The sequence below is a fragment of the Malania oleifera genome, chromosome 5 (genome assembly GCF_029873635.1).
Source record: "Malania oleifera isolate guangnan ecotype guangnan chromosome 5, ASM2987363v1, whole genome shotgun sequence".
In the NCBI taxonomy this organism is placed as follows: Eukaryota; Viridiplantae; Streptophyta; class Magnoliopsida; order Santalales; family Ximeniaceae; genus Malania; species Malania oleifera.
Window position 1 is genome coordinate 4,486,144 of NC_080421.1, and position 14,967 is coordinate 4,501,110.

Consider the following 14,967-nt stretch of genomic DNA (forward strand, 5'->3'; position numbering starts at 1 on the left):
TTAAGAAAGGACAATTTGAAACCCAAATTATTCAAATTCCACAAAATTGGATTAGAGACGAGTCAAACCAAATTAAAGTTTTGTGATTTGGTTTAATTTGAAACATTGGTCAATTTGTGTACTAGTGAGGAGGTCATTGTAAATTAATATTAGAAGAAAAGAGGATAGACCTAAAATAACTTGGAATAAGATAGTGAGAAAATATATAATAACTCTTAAATTTGTCCAAGAAAATGTCATCAATCGCATGATTAGTGAAAAAGAACTTATTAGAGAATAAAGTGACTTGCATGCAACTCTATGCTGTTCTTTAGATTCAAATCCGAAATCTACAACATGAAAGCCCCAACTTATAATTCTAATCGTCCATAAGGACTTTGGTGAACTGTTTCTTCCATTATTATTATTATTATTATTATTATTATTTTCAAATGATGGTATCTAAGACCCTTTGAACACCTAATCAATCTACCGGGATAATGGGCACATTCCGTTATCTTTCTTCACTTAAATATCAAGTTATTATTTCAAATGAAAAATCATGACTCTGATAACTTAATTAGGAGAGTTTTGAATTTACCACTTGAACCACTCTCGAATTGTTAAGTAAAGATAAAACTAGTAAAGGCGAGTTTTTTCCCATTTTATTATTAAAAATAAAGAAAATATCAAAAAATACTTTGACTGGGAAAAATTTTCCCAAAGTAATGCTCACGTAATCTCGCAACTTGATGCTGCGAGATTTAAAGTGATGGGCCGCTGGAAAGATGACGTGTGGCAAGGAGAGAACCAAATCTCGCAGCTCCAAGCTGCGAGATTTAAATAGAATAGCCTATGGGAAGTTGACATGTGGCGCATAAGGGCAAAAAATCTCACAGCTCCAAGCTACGAGATTTAAACGGAGAAGCCTCCCGCTGATTGAGTTATGCAAGGAACTTAACTGGATGCTGCCGGAGGTGGGAGAAGGCTGGAATGCGACGGCGATGGAAAAGGATACGAGCAGCGTAGGAAACACCGCCGGCAAGGATGGTGAGCGACGACGGCGGCAAGGGGTGTTGGCGACGGTGGCGGCGAGGACTGGTTCTGCTTCAAGAGGTGTTGCAAGGTAAGGACGGGGAGGTTGCCTGAGGTGGTGATGCGTGGTGGTTGTGTTGGCTTTCTGGTGCGATCCGGAGTTGATAACGACGACGATGACAGTGACGATGGTTGCCGAAGTTGTTTGCAGTTGTGTGGTGTCGTGGCCGGATCTGCTGGTTCGTCGGGTGAGGTGGTGAAGTTGCCGCAAGGAAGGCTGGGCGAGTGGAGCAGGGGGTTGTGGTAGTGCTGGTGATTGCGGCTACGGAGCAGAGAGCCGCAGCAACGGCTATTGTTGCTGCGAGTTGCCGAGAGGAGTGGGTTGTCGTCGGAGTTGCAGAGGCTTGAACTGACGGCGTTAGTGACGGTGAGGCTCGGCTCCTTTAAATCTCGCAGCTTGGTGCTGCGAGATTTGCTCCCCTCCTCCACCACGCGTCATCTTTCCACTGGCTATTCGGTTTAAATCTCGCTGCACCAAGCTGCGAGATTTTCTTCCCTCCATGCCACATGTCACTTTCCCAGCGGTCCATTAGTTTAAATCTCGCAGCATCAAGTTGCGAGATTACGTAAGCATTAGTTTGGGAAATTTTTTCCCAATTGAAGTATTATTTGATATTTTATATTTTTTTAATAATAAAATGGGAAAAAACTCAGTAAAGGCTAGGGCCAAAGTTGGAGTTCATTTTCATTCATTAGTTTATTTGTTCTATAAAGTGATTTCAGTACACTTGCTTTTTTGTGAGACAAAGCATCATGCCCTGTCCCCTCTTGTGTTTGCAAAGCCCACCTGCACACATCATCCGCCCTGTTTGAAGAATCAGTCCACTCTATATCAGAAGAATTTTAGTGTATTGCCCTCTGTTGCATTTACCCTCTGCAATTCCATTTCCCCTTTTTTCAATCAATTGTCTTGGGCATTCCTTGTTGCAGTTGGAAATGCAAGTGCTAAACTTTAAATTATGGGAAGTTAAGAAAAATTATTTTATTTACATTTACACAATTTTAAATTTATGATCTCGAGTTTAGGTTCATTGCACAAGTTTGAGCTATTCAAAAATTTGATATTATGAAGGGCAAGTTTGTGATCTTAAAAAGGTAATCAAGAGCACTAATAAAGTAATAATTTCAAAAAATATTCTAAGTACCAAAACATATAACATAACATCATAAAAACTAGAAGATAGTATCTTTGAAGTATACTGGATATCATTGATGCTCTTAATCGTTATAAAGTCAACCCAAGGTCCGACGAGGTCTCATGATTTTATCTCATAAAAGGTGTCTCAATCACAAGGTTGAAGCCTATACCATCCTTATATGGGTCAAGATCTTTCTAACACACGCCCAATGTAGGGTTGTGACCACACTAAGATTGGCAAAACGATTGTTCCATCATAAATGAGGGAATGACTTGAAAAAAAAAAAATCTCCCTAAATATTAATGCCCAACAAAGTTCTTTTTGTTTTTTTTTTCTTTTCAATTTTCAAGATTCAAATTCACTTATAATAAGATAGAGCATCAATACTTGGACCACTCAAACTACCAAAAAAAAAGAAAGAGAAATACTATATGTTCTACACCATTCATAAGGGTCCAGCTTTGTTGTAGCATCCTATGATTAGTGAATTACGAATTTTACATGAAGGAAGAGATACTCCTAAATCTTTTGGACTGATATTAATTTTAACTAAAGATTTAACTATTATGACACGTGAATGTTTGCAAGTAAGTGTTTATGTCATATTGGACACTCCACTTTACCTTAATTTTGTTTTGGCCATTGTGATGGTTGGGTCAGTTTAATGATAGCTATAATAATGGTATCTTATCAATTATGATCATCATTACAATAGAATCATAAACATAAGAACTCATTAATCTTGATAACTAGTGAGTTAATTGTTGGGCTTTGTGGAGTCTAGTTTCGTTTGATCCGGATGATGATGACCCAACCCGAATTAATGTTGCATGGTTTTTAATGAGAAATTTCTATCCTAAGGCTTAGTCCTCGGAAAAAAATTTTGGGCCCGTTTTGTAGTACATTTGGAACCCTGTGCGCAGCATATAAAACGATTACTTTTTAGGTGAGTAGGTTTGGCCGAGAGAGAAAATCATTGTACGGCGCATTCTCTGTATTTTTCTTCCTGACAATAGTGAAATCCCTACAACTCCGTGCACATAAATATTGTCTTGTGTGTGTGATTATTTTTCTTTGACGTGAATTGTTTTTCTATTTTTGTTTCTCACTGATATGAGAATTTCGTGTTCATTCCCAACAGTTAATAACTTCATTTCCATTATCCTAACCTTTTTTGCTCGACCATAATGATTGCAAATGATTTAACTTTGAAGAAAGGTAGGTGCATGGCATATAAGAAGGATGGCACTCTGTTTTCTTGATCCTTTTCTTTCACTCTGTTTTCTTGATCCTTTTCTTTCTTCTTTTTCATTCATTTTCTGCTGATAATGTTTGTTGTAAGCTTTCCTCTTTGACTGTAAGACTGTTCTGCAAAATGTCTTCAGTTTTGATTTTAAACAAAAAACAAAAAAACCGAAGTGCTTGAAGTGGACGGCCAGCCGTACATCTAAATTTAGTCATCAATATCTCATTAACACTTCAACTAAATTTTTGACTTTGAATTAGCTAACTCGTGGCCCTAATGGTGTCCTTATCTATTAATCACATTGATTTAGAATCACTTTTAAAATTCGTTGGAGGCTTATAGGACTTGGATTATGCAAGAGTAGTGTTATCTATTACAGGCCCGTCATTGTATGATACATACAGATTGAAAAGAAACTATAGTGCACATACTTCTCTAATATGTACATGCCACATGACCCATGATAGTAGGATAACACTATCCATAGTCCCCCCCGCATAAGCTCAGGTGGTAAGGAGGAGACTGTGGCAAGCCGCTTGACGGTATAAACCCAGGTTCAAATCCTGCCAGCTGAATGCATATTTGCGATTTACATCCTATGCAGGTGGAGGGCATTCTCGGCGTAGGCGTGGGACTAGTCCAAAGGAGGGAGTGGCACCCAATGATCCCCGGGACACCCAGTGTAACCAAAAGAAAAAGGATAACACTATCCATTAATAAGTAGTGTTTGAGTTGTTGAGAATTTCACTTATGAGTTTGTCCCATATTGAAAAAAATTAAGTGGATGATAGGTACTTATATACATGGTTGGACCCAAAACCCAATAAGTTTAGGCTATTGGGTCAAGTTTGTGTTCACCCATGTATATCAAGACCACCCATTGACTCCTTCGGTACTAACAAGTGGTATCAGAGTCGATGGTTCGTAACTCGGGACCAACGAGAACGTAAAATCAAGGTGTGAAGTTAATTCTCTTGACGTGCTAACAGTTGGAGAATCAAGTGTGTGACCGAGGTCAATAAGGATCATTTAGGCCAATAAGGATCATTTAAGCCTGAAAGATGGATCCGAATAGGGACAAAACGTGGGAGGTATGATTGGTTCAGTAGTAAAGCCCACTTGAACAACTGTTTGGAACTCATAAGTGAAAAGTTGGTGTTCACCCATGTATATCTTCAAGACCACTCATGGACTCCTTCGGTGCTAACGTGAGTGGGGTTGAAAGTCAACATACAACAGAAGAGCTAATACATTAATATTAACTTTCATAAACAATAAGTTGCGTTTGGAAGCACATGTTTCAGATTTCAAATTTTTTTAAACTTGTATGAATTTAGAAAAAAAATTCAATATAATTTTTCTATATCCAAACCCACACAAAGGGGCAGAAATCTGTTGGCGTGAAAGAGGAAAAAGTCATTGAATAACTTTATAAAAAATTAATGATCATTTTGGGGCTTAATTAATTAAGCATTTTTTAATCAAATATCATTTTGTCACGATACATGTTTTCTTCAATTAATGAGATATGAAATCGACATTGAAACCAGAGAAATAAAAACACCATATAGCCTATTTAGGTCCCTAGAGGTCCTTCCATCTGTTGACAAATCTCACCATCCCCAACCCAATCCCCATTTTTATATTTCTTGTTTTAAGTCTTTGTCTATCCAACACAGACTCAAGAAGAAGAGGCTCTTGCTTCTTGGAAGCATTGCACTTTAGGTCAAACATTGTTGTCTAAGACCCCTTAGTTCAAAAAAAAAAAAAAAAAAAAAAAAAAAAAAAAAAATAATAATAATAATAATAATAATAATAATAATAATAAGAAGAACAAAAGACACTGACTTATGTTGAAATTAAAAAAAAAAAAAAAAAATCTCTTGCTTCAAAAATCCCAATAACCTCCCTGAAGTTTCAAAAATATTACATACCTTCCCTGAGATTTGTTAAAAAGACTCAAATCTCCCATCAAAAGATTTTTTTTCAAATAAAATACAAAAAAAATTTTATATCTTTTTACTAAACCTTAGAAGAGGTCCTTAAAATTCTTAAAATCTATTAATAGGCCATTTGAAAATTTTAAAACCTCAATAGAGATTCTTCTTTTTTTGTCAAACCTCTAATGAGGTATATGTATTTTACCTTAAAAGAAAACAAGAAGAACCTAAAAATTTCCACAATATACTTAGAGAATTCGCAAAAATTTTATTATTTTGTCAATAAAAATTGCACTAAGATTTCAAATCTCAACAAATAGAGTCCTTTCAGGCCAAGAGGAAATACAACACAACAATCATTAATTCATTATTTCTTTCTTTATGCTTAGCTGACGCAAGGAATTCATTTGGAACACAAAAATAGAAAATGAACGAAACATGGCACAGCCTACAGAAAAGCCATAAGCCATTACTAGAAATTTGCAGTGAGAGAGTCCTCCAGAATCCCATTTTGGTTCTAAACAAGCAAGAAAAATGCCATGTTAGCACATACCAGTAGTTTCAAATAGATGGCACTATGCAAGTAGTTCATTCTGCATTTGGATTTCAGACCCAATTACTTCCATTCCGCCTGTGTATTCAACAACTACTGTAAAATTATGCTTGTGTTAAAGACAGGATAACAAGAGGCCCAAGATTTCATGATACAAGTATAATGAGAGACTTATGCAAACATTAAACGCAGGGGAAAGAGAAAAGATGAAGTATAAATTGAAGAATCAACAGGGCCATAACTGATAACTGATACATCCAATCGAATATGATTTCCAAGAGCGAGGCATGATTAAGATACATCTCTTCCGCACTGAATACTTCCAATGTCTTCTACCATGGAACTACCTTGCTACTTTTACAAGCATAATTACAGAAAACAAAAGAAGAATACAAATCAGGCCTATCTAATTCTGTCGTCACAAAGCCATGTATACTTTTTAAGGAATAATCTCACCGTTTGGATCATGCAGCTCGCACTATGTTGGAGGGAAATCTGAGTTGCTGCCATTGAGATCAGAGAAATTACTCCATCATATATAGCAAATAATCTTAAGAACCAAAGGTCACCATTTCAGTGTTGTGAGGACCACCATAATTTTATCAATTTTTATGGAACTCACAACTCAGTTGAAGTGTGAACTTTCAACTTTTTCTCATGAAAAATGATCTGTGCAACAGTGGTCAAAAATTTGAGAACAAGGTTTCTCAAAAACTCCCCTGAAGAACTTTGCAGCATGTGGGAACAAATGTACAAGATTACTTCTACCAATTTGTGCGGTTCCATGAGCTAGGATCTGCAGGTCCAACCCAGGTTGAAGAGGTGTCAGGGGTGACAAATGGCAAAGAAACACTTCCTAGAATATGAAAATACTCTTCTACAGTAGTTTTTGGTACCACCTGCCTGGAAGTATCCACGGACATTAGTGAAGTGAAGATGACTCATGATAGCTGCCAAGAATGCAAAATTGCTGCTCCAACAGAAATAGCACAAACCACAAACTGCAACGGAACCAAATCTGCTGAGGATGATCCACTGCTCGCATGCCTTCTTGCTATGTACATCATGGTTTTGTTCACCAGTGGCAGCTCCGCTGCTTTCCTTCGTGCCCCTAGCAATTTTTGGCTGCAACGAGACGGTTATACCCTATAATTTCTATCCATTTACTGATTGGGCATCTCAAGATCAGTACTGTAAGGATAGAGTTTGCTGTGATGAGAACCCAGAAAGGAACAAGGTAAAAAGCATGCATACAGAAAGCAAAAAATAGTAAAACATGATGCCTGAGCCTCACTTATGGCCTACGGGGTAGCTCCAAGACTTCATTCAACTTCTTTCATCTAGAAACATTTGAACAGGATTGCTCCACTCGGAACTCAGAAAACGTTAAGAAATGGAAAGCAACTATGAAGAAATTTATTTTTTTTGCCAGTAATCACAAAAATCAATAAGAAAACAAAGTAAATAGCTCCAGGCAGATGGGAATTTCATATAAAGGTTCAAAGGAAGTCCTTCATAAACTTTGATCAAAACAACTAATCCGGAATTAAATTGGAACCTCCAAAGTATAGTAAAAAATGTTTCAAGTAATCTTTAATTCTCATGAATTCAGAAATGTGCCAAACCCTCTATAGCTTGGTTTTCAAAGTAAATCACCACTTAAACATTGGAGTTGGCAAATTAGGCCATGTTTGAGCATGTAGAAACTATGGTACTAAATTGGAATTGCTGTGGCTATGCCTAAGCTTAAGCACACATACAAAAAATTGAACGAAAACAAATTTTTGAGATTCAATAGTGTGCCTATATCCGCAAAGCCATCGCGAAACCTCCACTATACTGCCACTAAAACTACTTCTGAGATTTCAACCCTCAACTACAAATATAAATAGCCTCCAGATAGAAACTCCAAAAAATCCTCCCAGATAATGATACTACCGTCCAATGTACCGTTGGACCTTTCATCATTAGGGGCTCTCACGGCTTGCCCTCCATGTAACACCTGCCCCTTAAAAAATTTTAAGTGGCCATCCCTTTTAATTTGAGCAAAAACTTAATCAGCATAACACAAACATTATTTTATTGGGAACTGGACCTCACGACAACTTCAGATGTTCAAAAATGCACATCAAATCTTTTAAACATGTTTAGTAACTGAATCGAACACATGTGAATTACCAAGAGAAAGAGTACAGCAACACATTTCATTGGACGAGTTGAGGAAGATTTTAAGTTCAAGCAAGATGACATCAGTTTTGCCTTTCAAGCAAGATGACATCAGTTTTGCCTTCTGTTTTAATGCCATTTCTTCTTCATGCTTAAAACTACGCTTCTAAATCAATAAGCAAAACGTAATGTAACCTTATTTCCTCCGCTCTAAGCAAGGTTCTCTTTGGAAATAAGGTTCAACTCATTTAATGGTAAACATATTTATCTCGAAACCAGATACCAAATTACAACTAGAGTGCCGGTGTAAGGTGCACTAAGTCAGCAGCACAGGCAGCTCATGTAGTTCAGTCAAAGAAAGGCTTGCAGAGCCTTCACAGACAATCTCTGAACTCATAGATTTTCAAAATTTGAGTCTTAGTTCTACCAGCAAACTCTTCTGACCACTGCCCCATTACTCTTCAGGAAGAAGAGCAAATTTCCTTCAAAAAAATAGGCAATAACTTTCTGGCTCTTCAAGAAAGTAGTTAACTTGCCATTAAAGATGGATGGTGAAAAAACTAGCAGGGATCCCCTCTATATGAAGTCTGGAGAAGGCTTAATTCAGTGGTGAGGAACAACCTCAAAACTTGGACTAGGCGGGAGATTGGTAACATTCAGAACTGCATTAATCAGTGTAAAAACAGCTTAGAGAAATTCAGGAGCAGAAGAATTGACAAGGGAATCAGGAACTGGAAGACAATATCACACTGAAACTGGAGGACCCTTCAGCTTGAGGAAGTTACATGGGCTCAAAAAGCAAGGAAAGATTGGCTTCAATGAGGGGTTAAGAACACCAAACATTTTTATGCAGAGTCAAAGAAAGTAGGAAGAATAACTTGACATCAAGACTCAGCTGAAGAAAACAGGTGGATTCATTCACAAGATGAGATTAAGGAATTTGTCAATGATGCTTTTAGTAAACACTTTGGGGGCATTTGATTCACGGTGTCTTTCAAGATTGCTAGAAATGTGATGCCCATGACATCTCATTCTCCCGTTTGTTTGGGTAGATATCTGAAGTGGCGGGAATCTTTACTTTCCTATGAATGTAATGATTCCAAAATAACATGGGCATCCCATTCCCACCTTCCTCCATGCATAAGTTTCATGCCCTTCAGAATCCTACCTTTTTTTTTGGACCAAATTCCCTCACTATTATGGTGGTTGGACAACATTGCCCCTATAATATAGTAATATCACTCTACAATTCAACAATAACAAAAATAACAAGTCTTTAATCCTGCTATGTGGGATCGGCTATAGGAATCCTTTTCCGCTAATTCACGTGATCAAGAGCGTTTTCCTCAACTAACTTAAGAGCTCTTAAATCCTTCCTCACAACCTCATTCCAAATTATTTTAGATCTAGCCCTACCTCTTCTAGTACCATTAATAATAATTAGCTCACTCCTTCGCACTGGCGCAATACTTGACCTTCATTTCACATGCTCAAACCATCTAAGCCACCCCTCCTTTATCTTATCTTCTTCCGGTGCAACCCCTAGCCTGTTGTGAATATGTTCATTCCTCAATTTATCCTTTAATGTTTTACCACTCATCCACCTTAACATTCACATTTCGAAAAATTTTACTTTTTGAATATGTTGTTTCTTAATTATTAATAATAATGAAAGTATAATTATTATTATTATTATTATTATTATTATTATTATTATTAAAATATAATGATAAATATTTATACATCATATTACCCTCAATTATTTCGTTTAATTCATTGTTTAAGTTTTAAAATTTTTTAATTTATGATTATTGAAAATTTTAGGATATCAATTTAATTAACTACTTATTCTTAGTATGTTTTGTGTTAAAAATATAATTATTCTTCATATACTGGTCACACCCATGTCATTTTCTAAAGTGGTTGCCAAGATTCCCATGTTGAACCAAGCATTGACATGAGAATCTTGTGTATATCCTTGGGAACTTACATTACAAACCAAATAAAGAATATTCCCATGAGGCAAGCATCCCATTCCAAGAATGAGATTCCTAGGAGCATCGCTCCATTGGAATATTTTTATGCTGTGAAACAAACGTCCCTTTTTGCTATTCTGATCCTGATAGAATTCCTGAACTTACATCTTTCTTGAAAACCAGACTTTGAGAGGAACAGATGGCAACTTTCGTGCAGCATTTTCACTAAGCAGGAAATCAAATTAGCAGCCTTTCAAATCGATGGGACTCAAATCACCAGGCCCAGATGGCTTGCTAGATATTTTCTAACAGAAGTTCTGATATATTATTGGAGAGGGTCTTACAGAAGTTCTTTTCATTTTCTTAATTATGGCTTTCATCTCTAGGATCTTAATAAACCACTGATCACTCACAAATCCTTCAAACACCTTAGTTCCCTCACAAGTGGATTAATCTGATTCATCAATGTATTTCTACTCTACAGTCAATTTTTCTATTCTAATCAATGGGGAAAGGACTGAGTTCTATTTTCCAAATAAAGGCATCAGGAAAGGAGATCCACTTTCTCCACTGGTTTTCATAATCTGTATGGAAGCTTTTTCGACTATCCTGAAAGAATCATCTGAAGATAAATCCTTCATAGGAATCAAAAAATCAGAAAAAAAGAGCCATGAAGTCAATAATTTATTTGTCTGATGATAGTCTCCTCTTCTGCAAGGCCGACCTCCACACCCTCTTTAAAGTCAAAGAGATCCTTGATTTACTAAGATATGCGGGACTTCAGGTTAATTTTTCTAAGTCATCATGTCAGTTGAGTGCAAGTACACGTTGTACAGTAGGGAAAATTCTTGCAAGAAGATTAAATATCCATAGAATTGGTAGCATTTGTATGTATCTTGGAATTGAGCAATTGCTACCATACAGAGACTTGAATTCTTTAAAAAATATGTTTGACAGGATTCATCACAACTTGGAATACTGGCATGGAAAACTAATGCATTGGCAAGCAAGAACTACTCTTCTCAAATAGTTAATATGAGCATCCCCAGCTCTGTAAACTTCTGGATAATTATTCCAAGGATTTTTTGTGGGGAAGAAACAAGGAGGGAAGCAATGAAACTCATCTTAGAATATGGAGCAACTTATGCCTACTCATCTCCTCTGAAGGACTGGGTTTTCAAAATCAAAATCTGGTGATTGATCTCCTTTCCTAATTGTCTTTGGGCCAAAGTCTGCAAATCTATCTACTTTTCCAGTTCCTCAATATGGGTTTCCAAGTGTCCATCACAGCCTCTTGGGGTTGGAGAGGCATTCATGAAAATCTTAATTGGTCCAAGAAAGAGTGTCTGTTTCAAATTGGTGATGGCACAACAGCTAAAATTTGGGAAGATACTCGGATGCCTAGACACCGTAGAGACCTCTTGGAACATCATACTCATTTCTTCTCAACCTTCTATTCCTATTTTTGAGTCAGCTATCATAGATACTGAGAAAAAGGAATGGAAGCTTGTCCTGATTAATGGTCTTTTCCCAGAAGGAACTATTGTGGAGATATCCCCATTCCATTTACTCCTCAACAGTACAAGCCTATCTGGGTCCATATAAGGAACAGACAGTCTTCTGTTAAATCTGCTTACTTTGTGATTAAAAGGAATTTCCCTGAGCCTGCTCCCAGACCCATGACTCTCAGAAGAGCCTCTAGTACAACAAGATTTACTTGGCATATGGAAAATCGAAACTACTCCCAGAATGAACTTTTTGTGTGGAAAGCAACATCCAACCACTTCCCAACTAAGGACAACCTCCGCTAAATGCACAGAACAGATTCAAATGTCTGTATTCTATGCTCTGAAGCTGCCAGAACTGTTGATATACTGTCATTCTGTTCAGAATGTCTGGACACTCTCATCCCTCCAAACCAGATTTCACACTTCAGCAGAATTAAAGAACATTTTGGGGAAAATTTTTACTTGCAACTGGGTTTTTCGCAGGAAAAAATAGGCAATTACTTACTTGGAAACTTTTCGTTGGAGCAACTGGAGAGGAAGGACCGAAGTTTTGTTTGAAAAATGCAAATGGGATCCTTTTTCAGTCTACAAGGAGGCAGAATGGACCCTAAAAAATTCTATCCTTATTTATCAAGACTCCTAAACAGCAGCACAAAGATCACATTTGAAGACAATCTTACTGCTCAACCAACAACTTGTGTGATGCTGATACCTTCTTGCCAGCATCTCAGGAATCTGAACCACAAGCCTTAATTTAGTTTTCAAAACGTGCCCAAGCAAGCAGAAGTTTGAGCAATTCTTGAAGCCCTCAAATTTGGCATCACGTTCAAGTAGGAAAAAATTTCACTTGGCTCAGATGCTAAAGCAATTATGGGAAACATTCACAACGGGAGCTGCTCTTAAGCACCTTCAGATAAAACACGAAACACAATTTACAATGAATTTTGTCAAATCTCACTGCGATTTAGTCATGACATCAATCAGAGTATCACACCCATATTGTATGCCCTATCCATAATACATGGAGAAATATCTTTACATCCCAACTTCAGGAAAAGTATTAAACCAACACCACATTTGAGGAAAAGTTTTCTGCTAGGAAAACAAACTATGTTCTAATTAGCAAAGCAGCCTGCCTGGCTGAGCTAGCTTTATGACTCAAGTCCACTCGAATTCAAATTTCAAATTCACCTCCATTTAAGTTTCAATCAAATTAAAATAGATCATGTTCGAGTTCGATATTGCAATTAAATTTGAAACTTTTTGTGTTTGAGATTAGAGCATGGATTTGAAGCATTAAATTTGAATCTCTGTGAATTTCACTAAATTCATAATATGCATGGTGGACTTCTCGTGGAGTAAAAGAAAACGAATTGGATTTTGAGTTTTGCAATATGTTGTATCATATAACATGAAGTGACTTCTAACTTTACCTTGTGAAAGGCTTCGGGCAAAATATAATTATGTAATCTGCGGAGGCACAAGTGAAGGTGCTGGTCTTGTCATCGTACGCGTAGCTATACGCGCGCGGGCATGCGTGCTTAAAGAACTGGGAGTACGCCGACGGCTGACACGTGTCGGGCGTAGAGTAACCCTCGCTGCAACAGAATCGCGGGTCACCGAACGCCTCGCACGCGCTCATGCACGCGACGCCCGCCGTCCCGTTCGCAAGCGCCACCTTCAGCTCCCGCGGACACACCCCGTTCAGGTCCACCAAGCACCCCGTGGCGCTGCATCCGCCGCCCGCTCCTCCCTTCGCCACCACCAGCATCGGCACGTTGTAGCCGTCGACGAGGCTCACGTCGTAGAAGTCCAGTCCTCCAGCGCCGTTCAGAGTGAACTCGGCCAGGGTGGCGGGAGGCTTCGCGCCAGCGCCGGCGCATTCTTGGTGACCCGAGCCGCAGTCACCGGTGCCGCAGGAGAACTTTCTCGAGGAGTCGCGGCCGCAGTGGGTTCGGCCCCAGATGCGGCCGGACCACGACTTCGGGATGGTGATGGTCTTGGCCTTGCCGCTCTTGAGGACGAAACCGGTGGTGGGTAGCTGGGCGGTGCCGGCGCCGGAGAGCAGGCCCGGCCAGATAGTGTACCGGCACTTGTTGACTATCCTGAAGGACGCCGATCGAACTTCTGGAGAAGAAATTTAGGGAAAGATTGCAGAAAATTAGTAAGTCCGATACGGAAGCTTAATTCTTGGCGAGTGATAGCGATTCTAATTTGGAAGCATCGCTGTCGCTGTTATTGTAATAAGAAAACTGAAGTATTACCTGGGAAGAAATGAAGAGACAGCAGAATTAGAACAGCGGCGGAAATGAAACCACGATCCATTGAGAGAGAGAGAGAGAGAGAGAGAGAGGTGAAGAACAAGAAAACTACAAGGAAAAAAAGAAGCTATCTTTATTATTTGTAAGAGGAGGGAAGAAAAGAAAGAAAGGGACAGAAGAAGGGGATCCTCTGATCTGCTCTTTCTGGGTTCTTCCTACCCTTTAGTTTATCTGCGACTTTTGCATTTCATTTCTGTTGTTTCTTCATGGTTTTACAAACTCTGCTTTTTTGTTTGAAGTTCAACTCTCCTTTCATTTGAATTAGGAGTGTATTTGAGCCAATAGAGTCGAGTCCGACACAAAATACTCAAATTTAATTTGATTTAAAAATATTAAATTTAAAGCTTTGGCTCGGTTATATATTAATATAAAATACATTATATATATATATATATATATATAATTAAAATACATTATATATATACATTACACATAATAATATTGTATACAATATCAAAAAAAATAAAATTAAAAAGTTTGATCAAGTCTGAAACTCAATTTGAGTGCTATTACTAAATTTGAATTCGATTGATTAAAATACTTGAATAGTTTAAAGCCAACTCAAATTCGGATAAAATTTAATCAAGTCGAGTTAGGAAATGAGTTGAATGTGAGTAACTCGTGAATAAACTTGACTCATTTACAACCCCATACAAAAGAAGTGAAATTGTATGTAGAAAAACTAAAAAAGAAAAATAAGGAAGATATATATATATATATATATATATATATATATCATTTTAGAAGCATCATATATTTTTAAATAATTTTAAAAAGTAAATTTTGTAATAGATAATAAGTTAGAAATCTTTGATTTTTATTTTTTTCTTGTAAATTTCTTATTTGTTCTCTCTTTTTTGTTGAGCAAAAAGTAGGATGAAATAATTGTTCTTTCTTGAATATGTGTTTATATTTTGTGAAATTATTACACCCGGCACATTTAAAAGTTTTATGACAACATCGACAAGGTTATCATTTTTTTTTATTACATAGGAACTCCAGCCACCAACAAGCCCTTTGGACCCCCTGGTGCAGCACCAAACC

At 37.5% G+C, this 14,967-nt stretch overlaps 1 protein-coding gene across 2 annotated transcripts; it reads right to left on the reverse strand.

The window, feature by feature from the left end:
• Positions 1-6,148: 6,148 nt before the first annotated feature.
• Positions 6,149-14,198, reverse strand: LOC131156362 (thaumatin-like protein 1b). Of its 2 annotated transcripts, none has more exons than XM_058109989.1 (4): positions 13,867-14,198; positions 13,036-13,729; positions 6,856-7,077; positions 6,149-6,748 (listed from the first exon to the last, which is right to left on the reverse strand). In XM_058109989.1, the coding sequence occupies exons 1-3, from the start codon at positions 13,925-13,927 to the stop codon at positions 6,894-6,896; spliced, it is 939 nt and encodes a 312-aa protein (XP_057965972.1). In that variant the 5' UTR covers positions 13,928-14,198; the 3' UTR covers positions 6,149-6,748; positions 6,856-6,893. The 2 variants fall into 2 exon arrangements, with proteins under 2 accessions (XP_057965972.1, XP_057965971.1); XM_058109988.1 differs by having other exon boundaries at positions 6,852-7,077; positions 13,867-14,176.
• Between the last annotated feature and the right edge of the window lie 769 nt (positions 14,199-14,967).

Bases quoted from the DNA above. Each gene is read 5' to 3' on its own strand.
- LOC131156362 (XM_058109989.1), bottom strand. From the start codon at position 13,927: ATGGATCGTGGTTTCATTTCCGCCGCTGTTCTAATTCTGCTGTCTCTT. The intron at 13,730-13,866 runs GTAATACTTCAG...TTTCTTCTCCAG, and splicing joins GTCTCTTCATTTCTTCCCAG to AAGTTCGATCGGCGTCCTTC. The intron at 7,078-13,035 runs GTAAAGTTAGAA...GTCTCGTTGCAG, and splicing joins TGCCCGAAGCCTTTCACAAG to CCAAAAATTGCTAGGGGCAC.